At 37.0% G+C, this 17,154-nt stretch overlaps 2 protein-coding genes across 7 annotated transcripts in view; one reads left to right on the top strand and one right to left on the bottom strand.

Moving 5' to 3' along the window:
- The window catches only part of PPFIA2 (PTPRF interacting protein alpha 2), a 335,304-nt gene extending 332,498 nt beyond the window's left edge, over positions 1-2,806 (top strand). Inside the window, 1 exon segment of the mRNA XM_058420262.1 lies at positions 1,308-2,806. The gene's annotated coding sequence lies outside the window, so the exon portion shown is untranslated.
- A 3,175-nt stretch (positions 2,807-5,981) lies between these two features.
- The window catches only part of ACSS3 (acyl-CoA synthetase short chain family member 3), a 93,148-nt gene continuing 81,975 nt past the window's right edge, over positions 5,982-17,154 (bottom strand). For 4 of the 6 annotated variants that reach the window (XM_040062886.2, XM_040062887.2, XM_040062891.2 and 1 more), the window contains 5 exons: positions 14,254-14,335; positions 13,158-13,280; positions 7,153-7,252; positions 6,897-7,072; positions 5,983-6,631 (listed from right to left, as the gene is read on the bottom strand). In XM_040062886.2, the coding sequence (XP_039918820.1) occupies positions 6,566-6,631; positions 6,897-7,072; positions 7,153-7,252; positions 13,158-13,280; positions 14,254-14,335 (547 nt within the window). In that variant the 3' untranslated portion in view covers positions 5,983-6,565. Of the gene's footprint in view, positions 6,632-6,896; positions 7,073-7,152; positions 7,253-13,157; positions 13,281-14,253; positions 14,336-17,154 lie in introns of those variants that run through there. The other 2 variants (XM_040062885.2, XM_040062888.2) reach the window with 2 other exon arrangements.

Genomic DNA, 17,154 nt, shown 5'->3' with positions numbered 1-17,154 from the left:
GGAGGGATAGCTGAACAAGCTGCCGCACAATAGCGAGATCAGGGAGTTTTTTATATAGTAAAAAGAGCAAGCCTAAAAGAAATTGGAAAACAGATTGCATGTGGAACAAATGCAGGTGGCCTATGATCACAGCAGCCTGCAGATTCTTGTATTCTGCTACTCTTAGGAGAGTAAGAGACATTCTCTTACAGACATTATCAAAGGCTTGTATTTCAAAACAGTTAATGCCAACAACATCAGTTTGGTACAACATTCCAGTGTCTTTATAGTGTTTCTTCACAGCAGCTGTGTCCCATTCATGTGCTTATAAAATGCATTTCAGGTGGGTTTTTTTGAACATTTGTTGAAACCACAATGGGCTGCCAGAAACCATGAGCAGACATTCTTGAACATTTATATAAGCATACTCTGCACAGGCCTGTTTTAGTGCACTTGATATCAGAAATTTAAGAACAATTAAGGCTGCTTAATTAAGAACAATTAAGTGCTGGCCATTTAATGTTGCAAAGAAATTTACTACAGAGCACATGGGACCCATCAAGCTTTCTGCTATGGTGGCTAGATGTGGTGGCCTAGTTGAGCAGCTGCAATGCCTTTACAGCCAGTGGATTTCGCACTCACATTATCCAAGGTTTCCCAATACTTTTAACTTCTAAAACACTTGTCACTGCCAAGTCAGAAGGGTCATTCAGAACAGATTTTTTGCCATAGGTTGGAGCAATAGAACATATTACCTTAACTTTTATTCTAATGAAATACTAAAGGAGATTTGGCAAAATCATTTATGTACTTCACCAATGAAGGGTTCCAAAGAGGATTTGTAAAGACAAATGGAGAATGATGATCTGGAAGCAGCTGCTCCATAGCAAAGGAACCATCAGGGTGAGAAAGGTAAATGCTGTCAAGCTTCAGTGAACTAGGAAGAAGAACCACCAAGTACATCAGCAAGGTCTGTAAATTGAAAATGTGTGTTTAACCTTGTGCCAAACAGGCAAAGGTCTCCACATGCAGGAAACTAACCCCAGTGCTGAACCAAAACAGCAGAAAAACAACTGTAAAATGAACATAAGCAGCAGTCTATGTTGACTGAGAACAATTAGTAAAAGATTAAAATGAATTATTAGTAAGATTATGTTGCAGATCTAAAATTAAACAAATGCATGCCTCCCACAAATACTCAAACCCCATGTTTTAGTAACTTATTTACTAAACAACTTACTTAGTGCTGTATTTTCTGTTGTCATTGCACTTTAGACTGAATTAGAATAATAGATTATTGCTAATTAATGTTTTTTTTTTTCTCTTAGATGTTATCTCTTTCTTCTACTTTACCTGAAGTGCACTACGACTACTTAGGAAAAGAGCATTAAAACTCTCTGCAAGAACAGGTTAATAGGGAAGAGAGCAAATGAGGTTTATCATACAAACAGATACAATGATCCTTTCAGATATGATGTATTGGTTACATTAAAACAAGAATAAAAAATACCTAAATTAAAAAAAAAAAAAAAATAAAAAGAAAAACCACCCACACACACAAAAAAACACCAAACCAAAAAAACCCCACAAACCACACCCCACAAACAGAAAAACAAAACAATCTCCCCCTTTTCTCTCAGCATCTGTCATCAAAATTTTGACAGTAGTGCACATCCAAAGCTTTTATCAAATGAAGCCACTCATCTTTACATCTGTTTTCTTGTAAAATACTAGACATTTACGTATTTACTGTGTATGTATTTCTTTTAAAATGTGTAAGTCTTATGTAAATGGATATAAATATGATTTTTTAAAAATAAAATCTATGGTACATGGGGTGTCAGTGCAAACATTTGACAATACAGTGTCAATAATACTGTTTGTATCTTTCCATTCCACCATTTTTACAGTTTTTTGGATTGTAACAGTCAAATGAATATGTTTAGCAGAGTTAGAAGCTTCAACATGTTCCTACTGAGAAAAATCTGTCAATATTTAATGCTGAACACCTGCCTCCGATGAATGACATAACCTGGAACTGAAGCCAAAAAGGACCTCTAAAGACAAAATGGAAATGTTAGATACCTACAGAGAAGCACCATGATGGCTCATCTCTTTAAAACAAACAAACCCAGAAGAACTGTTTATAAAAAATAAAAAGTAATTTAATAAAACATGATTTGTACAACAAAAACAAAAACTTTCTTCTATGTTACCTGCGGATCAAGAGGAATCTTGCTTTACCAAGAGCCACCTTTTTGTTCCAGGATCTTCAAATACCAGCCAGCATTGGAAAAGTGAATATAATATTTGCATAAAATCAGATTCTTGTTTCCAGATATATTCAGCAAAGAAAAAGAAAGATAAGAGAAGCCAACCCCCACCATTTCTTCATTCTAACAGGGCATTAGAAAGGCTCCTATGTACCGTTATGCTTTTAGCCAAGATGGCCTTCCTGAGACTCCAAGAAGTCAGTTTTATCAGAGGAAATAACAGAAAGACAGTGATTAATATATAGTGTATAAAAGTTTAGAAGAGCAAATATTACCTGATGTGGCTTTATTTGGTGGTGTTATTGTTGTTTATTCTTTGTTTAAATGGGAAGTTTCAAAGTAAGACCTACTTAATAGTCATTTACCTATTTGCTATTTTTCTGCTGCTTGATCTTGGCTCACAGCCTGTCTTTTAGTTATTTCTTTTAGCAGTTTGATCTGCAACATTTGCACGTACATAAACATTTGTTTTGTCTATTTTTATTTGGCAAACTTCGGTCAATCAGATGGTGAAAGATTTTTCTCCCCTGATGTCAATAAAAAAAGAATTCAGTGCTATTTGTGTTCATAAATCTATTAAGTTTGGTACATAGTAGCATTAAGTTTGGAAACCAGATACTTCTCACAGCTAAGCATAAGCACATTTTGGCCCTAACAGGGATGAGTTACAATGGAGTTACTGGTGAGAATCTGCCACGAGAGGGAGCACAGATCTTGCTGATGGGTGCAAAGCGCGGGCAGAGTTATAGCACACAGCTGTAGAAAGTCAGGGCTCTTGAACACACAGTTCCTTGGATTTGACCAACATTCGTCTCCTCCCTCAGTCTCCTTTTGGAATATTTTAGTGCAGAATGTCACAAAGTAAAGCAATGCAAACACTGTCACTGCCACTGTTAGTGGCAGCAGTATCGTGTGAACACACATTTCCTCATAAACACCAGCTTTTGTTTTCCAGAATTCCTTTTGCACTCCCCACTAAAACTTAGGGGGCAAAGGGGAATGAAGTGTGTTGGGGAAAAGAATGAGTCAGATATTATGACCAGTGTGGAAATTATCCTGCCCCAGGGGTACGGCAAGCAAAAATTATGTATTTCACAGTGGAAGAAAACAGACCAGAAGAATTTAAAACAGTATTATTGTGACTTCAGTTTTGATTTAAGGATAACATATCAAGTCTCCTAATTCATCCCTGTCTCTCTCACACAAGCTGAAGCTCTACCCTCTACAGCTAGAAACTCTGGCTGTGCTAAAGGTTTCCTACTTGGCTCCAACCCTCTCAGTACACAGAGAATAACTACTACATCTGCCTCTTCCAGCCAAAAATTCAGTAGTTCAACGACCATTCAAATCTACCCACTTGCTGCTCCTCTCTAAAAACAAAATTAAGAAAATTACTGCTGTTCTACCACTCGTTAATGGTCTTGCTCTTCTTGATGGTATATCCAGGTTGCTGGGGAGCAGCAGAGCCATGTACAAGGGTAACTACTCCTCTCTTTATTGAATTTGGCTAAGACAAAGCATTCTGCAAATGCAGTTTCTCAGCAAAAGGCTTCTCTGGGAAAAAAAAAAAAAAAAAAAAATGGCCATGAAACAATAATTTCCCCACGCTGTATTTGCTGCAATAAGGCCTTTCTTTTTCTGGGTTTTCTGAATGTTGATGCATGAGACATTTGGCATTCTGGAATTCTGGAGTTCTCTGCATTACCAGTATCAGTATAGTGAGCACACCTGAATGCTGTCCTCTTTTAAAATACAAGTCTTGATATGAAATGACTCCTACCAAAATAGAGAGAAAGAAAAAAATCCCTGCAAGATTTTTTTGTTAAAAACAGAAGTAAAAAAAAAAATGCTTAGGCTTCCTAAGAAAATAGAAGTTATTACAAATATTTTTGTCATGGAGACAACTTAAGAATGTTACCTATTGAAACTCTTCATAAACAGTTCAGAAGAAAGATAATTTTTCTTGCTAATATAAATGTAAGCCCACAGCCCTTCAGAGAGGGCATGGGTTAAATGCAAGTGCATGCCTAAATTTCTATTACTAATGCTGTTCAGGGGTTTGTGGGGTTTTTGTCACCTCCTTAAAGAAGAGACTCAAACTAGAAAGCAGTTTACTTATCCTTACAAATGGATCAACTGGTGTAGGAGCATGAGTTATCATTGGCAAAATTATGCAAGATCTAGGAAATTAATTCTCTTCTCCTACATGCATTTTAGACTCTCCTATAGAGAGTTTTTGCTCTCACTAATTAGTTCCCCTCCCCTGCTCTTGTAATTACATGATGGCTGCAGCAAAGGTAAGGATAGCAAACATGAGCAACGTCTTACCTTCAGTTGTAAAAGTAATGGCCACACACGTTGTGAATGAGCCAGTTTCTCTGTGGTAGACCCTTGTAGTGTTTCACTGATTTAAAAACAAAACAAAACAAAAACAAACAAACAAACAAACAAAAACAAAAAAAAAACCCAAAAAACACCACTGACAACTCCTAAGAATTCCCTCTTGCTCTGTAACTGTTCAGCACAGGTTGCTAAGCTGTAGCATTGTGGAAAGGAAAAAGTCTCTGCAAGTCAGTCCATTATTTGGCATGTGCCCCCTGTTAAAGCCTTTGTACTTGAATAATTCCTCCAGAAGAAAATATCTTAAATTAACTGCCACCTCTATAAGAAGTACTTCAAGAAAGTTATAAGGGCATCTCTGAAGAGCAAAATTCCAACTTTTAAATCTCCAACCTGTATATTTAGCATATCTACCATAAAGCATCATTAGCCTTCACTTAGTCTTTGCATGCTTATTCCCTGTTCAGGTTGTGATTTCCAACTGAACCAAACAGCTTAGAGGGAGGGAGTACCTTATACAATGATTTGGCAAGAAACAAGGACAGCACAGTCTCAGACTGGGCTGTTTTAGCATGACTGTATGACCTGTTTCAACATGACTGGCCCATCTGTCTGCAGTCCTTAGTGAAAAAATTCATGGACATTTATTTCTTATGTAACTGGTAGAGCTCACCAACTCCACAAAAGTGTCACAGGCACAAGGTACCACCAGGATACGGCTTACGTTAAGTGGAACCTATCACCTTTTAGCTCCTACATCAATCTGTTGGTTTATTTCATCTCTTCACTGAGATATCATCCTTACCTCTATCCACCACTACATAAAGAGTATTTCTGGATCATTTTGAGGACCTCCCTTATACAACATCATCTGAATTTTCTGTTACTTACTGTTTCTTTTTCTGGTAAGCACAGCTGAGTTAAAGCAACTTCTCTGCTTTTATAGTTTCCTGGGATCATCTCTTTTTAAAAGGACTTTTACATTTATTATTCAATTAAATATCTGCAGTTTTGAGAAGTAATGTATGTAAAAAGTACATCCCTCCATCCCCTGGCTTCTTGAGAACCCTGTAATGAGTCTGAATGCTTAGTATCCATATTTGCTAAATTTCTTTGTTATATGTATCTCAGTCTAAAATGTTTAATTGTGGCAGCAAAAGCACATTCTCATTGTCCTTATCATAAGGGATACAAGCCACCCCAAAAAACAAACAAACAAACAAACAAACAAAACAAAAAGCAACCAAACAAAAAAAAAAAAACCACCACCACATCCTAAAGGGTAAATGCCTACCTTTATTTAATATACATGGGTTTGTCTCAATATTACTGTGGGCAAATTAGGATTTTCACAGATTTAAAAGCCAGAAATTATTTATCATTTTACAGAAAAAACTCTTCAGAAAGTTGTCAAAATAATTATATAAATCTAATTTACAGCAGAAAGACTTAGGTAATAAAGAAAATGGAATGAAGAGTACTAATCTTAAAACTTTTAATTTTAGAAAAATCTAAAGGACTTAGACTCTAAAGAGCTTAAATTTACAAGTAAGAACAATTTATGTCTGCAACAATTTTCACAATCCAATTTTTGCTGTCCTCTGTTCATGCTTTACCTGTTTTAGCCAAACAAAAATTACTGGACACATTATAAAACAACAGACTGAAATACATGGCACCATATAAAATGGATAATCCAATGACTCCTTCCCTTTAAGACTATAGCAATGTATGAATTCTATTAGCAATTCTTAGCCATCTGAATAACCAGCATATATTGACAGCATGAGATTTTACTATGCATCAGTGGCTTTAGCAATATGGTGAAGAATACAGTAATCTTTTTGCAGTAAAAACATTTAGTCCCAAATCATCACTTGTTTTTAAAATGGGGTATTCTTAAAAAAAACAAAACAAAACAGAAAACTTCTTTGTATACTTGAATAACTGAAATGCTTATTATTATGTATTATTTAATTTTTCTTTAGCAATTCTTCAATGTGTTTAAACACATTAGCATCTTCAATGGTTGGTGTTATCTGAAAAGGAAGAATACAGTAGCATGTAATAGTAAATAAGAATTTCATTCAGAGATTCTTCTAAATTTATACTTCAAAAGCAATCAAGAAAAAAGTATCTGGAAAGCTCTGAACCATGAAAATCTTTTGGATAATCTGCAATAGAAATAAATCATGAAGTACTACTGAAGTCCTGGACAGAACAGTCAAAACCACCATGTTCTGCCTTTGGATGTGCACGTGTCCCTAAATCATGGAAGCAAACATCTCTAACTTGTAAGCCTACCTTGTATGGCTTTCCACTGATGAGCGCAGAAAGAGCAGAACGTGGAATCTTGCCAGAGCGTGTTTTTGGTAGCTGTGTCACAAACATCCCCTTCTGGAATGCTGCTACTGGACCAATGTTGGTCCGAACTCGCTCAACAATCTCTTTCAAAATCTTACTCTCTTGTGCCTTTATACCTAGTGAAGAAGGTAAAATCCTTTATCTTTTCTGAGACTTTTGCAAGTGTTAGTAACATCAGTTATCAGTGAGTTCTCACCTTGTCGCAGTACACACAATGCAAATGGAACATGTCCTTTTAAATGATCCTCCTGGCCCACAACAGCACAGTCTGCCACAGCAGGATGAAAGAGAATACACTGAGGGATGGAAAAGAAAACTAAACTGAACTAACAGATAACATTTCAGTGAAAAAAATGGTATTAACAAAAAACATAGATTTTTTTCTTACATTTTCACAGCAAAAGGTCAGGATTCTAATTACATGTGGTAAAGCTGTACATGTGTATATATTTTCATATATACTCACATATACTTTTCAAACAAAAAGAAGAAATAAAAACTTTAGCAGCACAAAATAGAAATACTGAACAAACCACAGGTAATTTCCTTACAGCTTTGTGAGAGTATCACATCTTTGGTTTTATTAGTGAGACCTCTGCTGGAACAAATATCAATTGTCTAACATTATGAGTAACATGGGACTTAAATGCAGAGAGTAAGGACCAAAACCACAGAAGCACTCCTACTACAGACTTATAAAGTCATATTGGTTCATTTTCTCTCTTATTTTTTCATTCTTGGTTGCTGTAAAAGCATAGTTTCAACCAAGGCCAAATACATGCCCAGCCTCTGCTTGCAACCAGCCTAGCTCAGCTCACTCTATTGGAAACATTAAGTCTCAGCTTCCTGGGATAAAAAAGGGAATTAAACTGAGTTTCCCTCCTTCCTACTACATGTTTACACAATATCCCATTGATAACATATATCAAACTCTTTTTTGGTTTAAAAAAAAGTAAGCTTCCAATTAGCCAGCTGAGGTACTCACTTCCAGGAAAACAGTCACCAAGATGTCTCAGTACACACCAAGATGTATGTCACCAAGCCTGGTACAAAGCTGCCCTTAAGATGCCAGCAGTTGAGAATCCTCTTCCAAAGCAACTGGCTCTTTTCAATGCACCTTAGGGCATTTTGCTGTCAGCACTGCTCTCAGCACTTTGCAGTCCTCTGAACTGGACCACAAGGAGGACCTAACCTGACCCTACACAGAAGCCACATAATGTGATTGTGCTTGTTAATTTATCTGTGCTAATAACTGAACTTTACCTACTGTGTTGCCAAAATCAAAGGCAGTGGGATGACTAAGTTTTAGGAATAAAGGCCTGTCATGGGTTAGTACAGTTTGGTTTTTTAGTTATAGAAGAATGTAGAATAGTTCTCCAGGTCAGGACCTGGGAATTGCTTTAGAAGAGACAGGGACCTATCAGAGAGTTAGTTGGAATATTGACAACTATTCTGACCACTGAAATTGTTGGCTGCGACTCTGGGAAGTACCATATAAAACCCCGTGAATTTCCTGTAGGTGGGTCCTTTTTCTTCTTCCTTTGGCCAGAGAGAGACAGGTAACATCGAGCTGGGCCTGCTTGCTCCCCCCTTTCTGGCGGGGGGAAGCTGGCCTGAGGCCTGGCTGGATTCCATCGGCTTCCAGGTGAAGAAGGGGGAAGGAGAGATTGCTGTTTTGCAACAGGTACTTTCTTCAAACTTCTCTGGAGCAGGGACAGATCTCTGCTAGGCCCTAATAAGAGCTATGGGCACCATTTGGGCCGAAGCCACCCCGATTTACTCTGAGGGGTGGGCTGAGAATGCGTTTATGATCCTGCCTGGGTTTTTTTGTGATTCCGGACTGCCTGAGTGCTCCGATCTCTGATGTTTCTGTGTGTTCTTCCTCCCCCATCAGCCTGGCCTTTAACATCTAACACCATGAGCTACAGAGGGAGAGACAAAGACTCTGAGCAGATTTAACTCTCTCTTAGCAACATGAAGCTTCCAGAACTTAGCCCTTCTCTAAGAGAGTAAGAAAGGACAGAGTAAACATAAAAAACAACAAGATGAAGTCAGTAAAGCAAGAGCGAAAAGACTATTGGGACAGAGGGTTGAAGAGTTGGTTGTTCTATTCTTACTTGAGCCATGGAAATGAACTCTATATTTAAGTAATTCCTTTAAATCATGGAGAAAGAGATGCATTTGGAGAGATGATTGTTTAATTTGTGTGTGGATTTAAGCAAAGGTGTTTGTGATGAACTAAGTAATATCCTATAAGATGCTTGAACAGAGACAAAGATGAGACGCCCCCTGCGCCAGTGAAGAAGTGAGAAGATATCTCTGTACCTTGAAGTGAAGAATCCTTTGCGTTGGAGTTATTCATCTTTAAAAGGTGACACCCCAGTATGCAAAAGTCTAAGACCCATGACCCAGAAGCAGCTTGGGAAACTGCTCCTGGGAGGGTCACAAAAGCAGGTTTCTCTGGGCGGTTGTTTTTGTGACAGTTTAAAACCCCCAAGAGAACTGTTCTAAGTTGTCAGTGGGATCCATGACTCTAAGAGATACTCTTCCCCTAAAGAATTGATGAAAGACTATTGTCAGATAGTGAAACTGACTGAAAATTACAAGTTTTGTCTCTTTATGTTGTTTTGTAAGAAAGTGAATAGTTTGTAAGGGGAGGGAAGAGTGTTTTTGAAGTTTCATTCTGTTTTAAGTTTTTTTTCCAACTTTTTTTCTTTTCTATTCTTTTAGTGTATGTTAATAAACTATTTGTTAATTTTAAGGTTGAGGCGGCTTTGTTTTTCTCCTAGTCTTCTCCCACAGAAAGAGTAAGTACCAAGACCAAAATTTAGTGAATGTGAAACCACTACAAGGCCCTTTTTGGTTGTTTTTATTAAGTAGAAATACCACATTTGCATTGGCTACTCAAAAAATGGTGTGAGAATGAGAGACAGGAAAAGTACAGAGAAGACTGTAAAAAAAAACCTGAAAGAATGGAAAGCTGAATCACTGTTGTTCCAATTAAAAAAAAAAAGGAGGCCTTTGTATGACCTGTTTATGAAACTGATGGGGAAAGGAACAATTCAGAGGGTCTATGATAACCCATCCTCAAAACAGATTTCACCATCCTAAGGCATTATAGTCAAAACAGGAAGGAGAAACTGACTCCATGTGTCATGGTCAGTACAACACACACCAATTAATTTTTAGCAAAATAAATCAGCTCAATGTGTTTCTTGCATACTTTGTCAGAAACTATGCTCATTTCACAAACTACGATCCTAGAAATGTCCCATGCCAGAAAAAAGTCAAATGGAAAACACAGACCTAACAGTAGATGGATCCTCTATCAAGGTACAGAAGCATGACCATTTATGCACAGCTTTTGAAACTAGATTCTTTTTCACAGGAATTAGATAGGATGTGCACAGGCTAAATACAGAAGAGTGCACTGGGCTTATCCCAGAATCAGAAGGGCAGAAGAGCCTGATTCAAAAAGCTACATTTAAATTCAGGTGAGCCTACTTTGTCCAGAAGTCATTGTATCCACACTGACAAATCATATAGGAATTAATCTTATGCAAGTCAAAATCCCTACAGGGTTTCAGTGCATCACATACATACACTTAATGCACTTTGGTCACTTACAGGCCAGAGCCTCAGTTATGCATTCCATTTCCTGCTATAAATATCCTTTTTTTTGCTGCTCTAACTTCTTGATCATGGCCAGAGAATCCTGATAGGCATATATAACAACAGCAACAAAAAACCCCAACAAACTAAACAGAGGAAAGAAAAAGACAACGAATTACAGAAAAGTAGACTATTAAGTCTACAACCACAGTAAATACTGTTTTCCACAGGAACACAAAAAAATATCTACAGTAAACTGGCATTACCGCCAGATATCATAATTACCTACCAGGCATCAACAGGACTCCTATGGTAGAGACATAAGTGTTGCCACATTGTTTAGTAAATACCACTTTTATTAAATTTTGTAAAAAAAACCCCAAAAAACTTGAGGAAGTGAAATGATTTTCCTAGTATCATCACCGGGCACAAAGACAGATAGCAAATACAGGAGCAGACAGAAACATCAGGGGAAAGGGATTTCTCATAATAAATTCCTCAGTTCTCAGTTTCAAGTCTGTTGTCTCAAATAGTCAAGATTTGATTACGTTTTTGGGGGGGTTTTGTTTGTTTTTGTTTTTTTCAGGAAGGGGCAAGAAGGGACACCACATATTTACAGACCAAAGAGAGGTGTGGATCAACATGCAAGATGAAGTTCCCATAATGGCCAAGTAAACTGTAACATGTACAGCATTGCAGTAAAGATGGAGCTCTAACAGTCTTAATAGATACATTAGACGAATTACTACTAATTGTGTAGAACATAACAGAGCTAAAATAGTCAAAGCTCTAAGGAAAAACTTGTTAAACTTGCAATGCAGCTATAATGTAAATGTAGACAACATCCTTGCTCAACAAGGTGACTGTCAATTACACAGTGATTCAATGGAACTCTAATTCTGTATTTACTGATCTTACAGAGGAGCTAATTGTGGTCTTCTTAACACTTTACCATTTAACTAGCAATTTGCTGTGCATACGTTAACTGTGCATGCATCACTCTTAGATTTTAGCTTTGTTCAAAAGGTGAATAGAAAAGCTTCTAGAATGTCACAGTGATGAAACATTTTGTTTCTAGGGGAAAGATCTAACTAGCAGGGAGAAAAACAGAGAAGCTGAGCTCAGTATGATGGATCCAAAGGCAATACAGTAGAGGAGGTGATTCAATTAATCATTTGTTACAGCAGCTTCAGACTCAGGTTGAAGAAAAGAAAATGCCCAGCTCGGCCCCTGAGTAGTAGTGCAGTAAGGGGTGTGGGTGAGATTCCTGCTTTGCTTTAGTAAGGGAACACAAAAATCTACTTCTAAGGGAAAGAGGTTTAACCAGACTGAAAGGACTTTTATATCTCTCTCCTTAGACCCAATTCAGGGCAGCAGCAGTTTCAGCTCCCTGGCTGACTTGATCCTTGATGCATTAATGTTTATGCGAACTTGTTCACTTCTGTGTAATCAGAATTTCTTCTATTCCCATCTAAGATTTCTAGTCTCCAAAATAAAACAGTCCCTAGACTAACAGACATTATAAACCAAAAAATGACTCACAGATTAGTTTCTGATTCAGTGAACAGTTAAATTCAGAGTTCTTAAAAGCATATTTTTCTTTTGTACATGCCCAGCATACCCTTTCCTATACTCCCTGAATAAGCAATTGATATGTCATCAGGGAAATTTGTAACTGGCAATCAATCACAGTGACTCCAGAAAGGTGAGTGAACAATGATGTGAAATTCAGACACTATTATGAACTTCACTATTTTCTGATCTTTTAAGTTGCATCAGTAATTACATTAATGACTTTCAATTTAACAGCAGGGCTTTTTACAGAAATTTTATTTGTTCATTTAGGACTGCTTATACAATAAGAGACAAAACAGCTGTAAAAAACTGTGAAGTCTTCCAATCAAGAAAAAGCACTGATGGTGAATCTCTGGGGGGAAAACAAACAAACAAACAAACAAACAAAAAACCCAAAACCAAACCAAACCAAAAAAAACCAAAAAAACCAAAAAAAACCCACCAAAAAAAAAACCAACCAAAAACAAAAACAAACAAACAAAAAAAAAAAAAAAAAAAAAACACAAAAAAAACCAAAACACCACAACAACAACAGCAACAACCACCACCAGCCAACACTGAGCATTGTATTCTAGGGAAAAAAAGTAAAATAAGTTTCTATTCTTAAGTAACTACAGTAACTGGTGAAACTACCTGTCACACTGACACTACACTATCCTAATGTATTCCCAAATAAATACGTTATTGGAGCTAAAAGGTATGCTTCCCACCCTACCACACCGCCCCTTAACTCCACCTTCAAACTTCAAATACCAAATTATGCCTTTCCAATCCCCAAGCTGCTTATTACTGACTAAATTCATTATGTTTCTGGAAAGCATCTTAATAGGAAGAACCTGAAACAGGAAATGTTTTGATTAAAAGTCCCAATGGAAATGAAAACAAAACAAGCAGAAAAAAAAAAAAAAAAAAAAAAGAGATCTTTCTGTATGAGATGTGATGAAATGTGGGATTTTCAGTCTCAGCTAGCTTTTCATCTTTCACTCTTCTATTTTGTTGTCAGGCAATGCTAACCTCTTCAATCGCACCTGCTGAAATTCTGTGTCCGGCAACATTGATCACATCATCAGCTCTAGACAGGACATATAGATAGCCATCTTCATCCATATAACCAGCATCCATAGTATCATAATATCCCTAAATACAACAAAATGAAAAGTAAAGTCTGAAAGAGTACTAGGAATATTCATTAATTTACCATAAAACTCCAAAATTAAAAACAAAATAGACTTGTTTCAATTTATATATGCTTTTGGTGCTTGAAAGATTTAATTCTGTAATATTTGTCATCACTTTTATATCATATTATCCTGTGCAGCTCCCTTTCCAGAAAGGTTGTCTTTACTAATACACAACAGAAGAAAATACAGATATACACAACAGAAAAACCCTGACTTTTTTCCAACTCTGCTTACTTTGATCTCTGACAGCTTGGAGAAAGATGTTGCCTGGATCTACACAAGGAGAATGGAATTCCTGCAATATAATTACAGCTGTCAAATTGCTCTTAATGATACTCCTGTTTGCTGTATCCAAACATACACTGTCATCATGATGCAATCACACACTAAAAATAATTTGGGTGACCACTTGTTTACTTTTGTTGAGCCAAATCTTCCATTAACAATTGCATAGGGCCAATCTACCTATTTCTATATGGAAAGAAGTAAGCCAATTCTTGGATAGTTCATCTGAAAAGAAAACATAACTAATGCAGCAAAAAATGTCCAGTGTATTCAGATGCACAGTGGACAAGTGTGTATTTTGGAGTGATACCAAGCTAGCATGGCTGCATGCCAACAGGAGGAGTGTATTTGAAGCTGTTCTAGTGTAAGGTTGCAGGTTTTTATCTTAGATTAAATGACATTAAAAGACTTTTCGGCTCAGAAGCTTAGTTTACTTCTTCCATTTCAGATCTTAAAAAAAACCCCAGCAGCATACCCAAGAGCTGAAATTATAGTTGAAAAAGGTTTTAATTAAATATACATATATCAAAGACCTCCAATGAAATTATGACAACTTATGATAAACTGTTTCCCAGGTTAAAAATATTATCATTCAGTTCTGAAGCACCACAAGAAGTTTAAATAATTGATTTCATAATTCTTACTGGAAATTTTTGGAAATATAACTTCTGAAATGTTTCTTGATTTTCCCAAAGACCTGAGAATGCTCCAGGAGGCAAAGGCAACCTTAAATTGAAAAGAGCAGAGGGAAGGAGTAAGAAAAACAGACACAACAAATACAACTCATGCTCTCCATTCATACTCTGTTCTCAGATAAATAACCATTGTCTACACAATCAGGAGACAGTTCAGCTTAATATGCTGGTAACCAATAAAAAAAGACTATATATTACTATCATCATATGTATATAGCTCTGCACAGTATCCAGACCTTACCTTTTATATAATACAAGCATTCAGTAAAATAGTATTTGGTCTAGTAAACACTATATACTGTACTATAAATATGTTAACAGAATTTAGCTTTTAACATTTCTAAGGATTAAGTATCTGTCCAAAATTTGTGCATGCACACTATGACACAGGCAACTGCATTATTCCAGGTCTCTCTAGCACCCCTACACACTCGGACATGCATAGACAGATGAATTATCAGACACAAAGATCTTCAGCTTCTGTAAAAAGAAAAAACTCAAAGGACTTCAATCATGACAATCTGAATAAAAATGCTTTTCTGTTTAAACTGTGTATAATACTATTAGAAATACTAGAGAAGTTATGTGAAAATGCATTGATACAAGGTCACTAATTGAACTTTCTAAAATAATCGTGCTTAAAGCTGCAAAATTCTGGACTGCTTTATTAGTTGAGTTTTGAATACATACTAAAAACCCCTTCTTCAGTCAATGATATGGGCATGAAAAAATATTGGACACTTCACATATGTATCTGTCAGAAGAGAAGCTGCAGAAGCCTCAGCTAAAAAAGTGCTTGTTTCTTTCTTCAAAGCTTTGACAGGGTCAAACACAGATTTCTTTAACTGCCTGAGAGATATATATTCAGGCACATCAACACAAGTTTTATGAAATTTATCCCTAATAATAGAGAGAGAATGAGCATGTAAAAAAACATTTATTTAAGATAAAATCATAAATGCACAATACAGATTTTACTAGCATATGCCTGCATTGCTAACTAGCAAATATTTAGCCAGAGGTATTTTATTTTCTACTGATAGTATCCCTGTGACACCAGAAGGCAACATCTCTAGCAGTGAAACGATTCTTTGTAGCATAACAACTCTGGTGTCATTACAAGTCTCCTATGATGGTCAGTCACAAGAACAGGTGCCACCAGCTCTGTGGCATGTACATTTCTAACATTACATTTACAAAAAGAATAGTTAAAGTTTCATATATACATATGTTAAAGTTTCATATATATACATATGTACAGAGAGAGAGAGAGATAAACACACCTTTAAAAAAATCCTAGCTATGGTAAAACCATACAAGTACAAGGCAATATTATCCAGCAATTATTTGAATGCCCGATTCTCTACAATCCTAGTTTTTTCATCTTAATTCAGGTCAGCTAGCATAACAGAATATACTACTATAAATATTACTGTTTTTTCTCTGAGGATTCTGGGTCAACACATTCCATATATCACATTCCTGGAAAGTACAGTTAAGGTATGGGTAGAAATGCCAAGACATTTCCCAGGTGGTTACCCAAGGTTCAGGAGGTCAGGTTGGCTTCCGCCTATCTGGAAGAAATTCAATGCCCTATTTCAAGCCTTTGAAGTCTCTGTGATACAAAAACATGATCCATGGAGTGTTTGCTTTGGAAAAAAAAAGATTAAAAAAACAATATATTGATCCTGGTGTTTGTGTATGCATGCATTTAAAAGAAAAAAAATCAAACTCTTTTTTAGATTCAAGAAAAGCCACCAGAGAATGGCAGTTACTATGGTTGTTGCCTGGTTGCTAATAGTACAGCAATTCATAACCGCCTCAATTTTGCACTTTAAATTTATTTAGCAGTCTGAAACATCTTTGTGGTGGGAGATACAGAACAATTCATATTGATAAAGTCCCTAATTTGCCCACAGCTCTATTCAGTGCTTTGCAGTTAATCACTGAATAGAAAAAAACAGTTCTATTGCTGAAATTAGAAAAGAATTTTCCTTTCTGTCATTGTTTAAAAATCTAAACAGAGAAGTGTGGAAATATCTTGGATTGCAATATGTAACCAAATATGTGTATTCTATTTTCCATCAGTTGAAACTGGTTGGGGAGGTTTTCTTTTATCTCTTGTATAACCCATTCCTCATAACTCCAGGGGGGAGGGGGCAGGTGCCTTCGGTTAACGGGCCACCTGTTAAAACCAGGTGGAGCAGTGTTCTTATCTCTTCCACGACCCATCCTCCCTCCAGAGGGATGTCTTCTGTTAATGGGCCATTAAGGCTCACCATCTGACCAATAAAATTACATCATCCTGTTGGGAGATGCGTTGTATTTCCCCACAAGACTAGACAACCGCCAATGGCAAAAGTAAAAGAGTCTGCTCTCTTTTCACCAGGTGGGATATTACAGCTTTTATTCTCGAGTCCTGCCCTGCTCGGCTGGAGCCCTTCCCAATGCCTCGCCAGTGCCAGAGAGAGCTCGCCACTCCCCTGTCAGGGCTTTTTCCCCAGGGGGCAGGACCCAGAGGCAGGGACAAGACACTACCCAATAAGGGAGAAGCGGGAGGGGAACAGGGTTGGGTTACATTTCACTGTGGGGGATGGGCACTGTTGGGCAAGGACAGATCACGTGATACATAGAAAAAACATAACAAATCCGATGAAATATAAACCAAATTAATGCATTACAACAAAGATGTATCCAGTGGGTGGAGCCATGCATTTCTACCTGTATAAAACCTGCAATTCAGAACACCAAGGCAGCCTGTTTTCCACTGGATTACAGAGGAAGACTGGGCCCATCTCACCACCACTGGACCTTTTCTACAGGACCATCTCTACTCCAACTGAACTACAT

Source organism: Hirundo rustica, chromosome 4 (genome assembly GCF_015227805.2).
Source record: "Hirundo rustica isolate bHirRus1 chromosome 4, bHirRus1.pri.v3, whole genome shotgun sequence".
In the NCBI taxonomy this organism is placed as follows: domain Eukaryota; kingdom Metazoa; phylum Chordata; class Aves; order Passeriformes; family Hirundinidae; genus Hirundo; species Hirundo rustica.
Note: the sequence above shows the minus strand (reverse complement) of the source record. Positions and strands in the feature narration are given on the sequence as shown.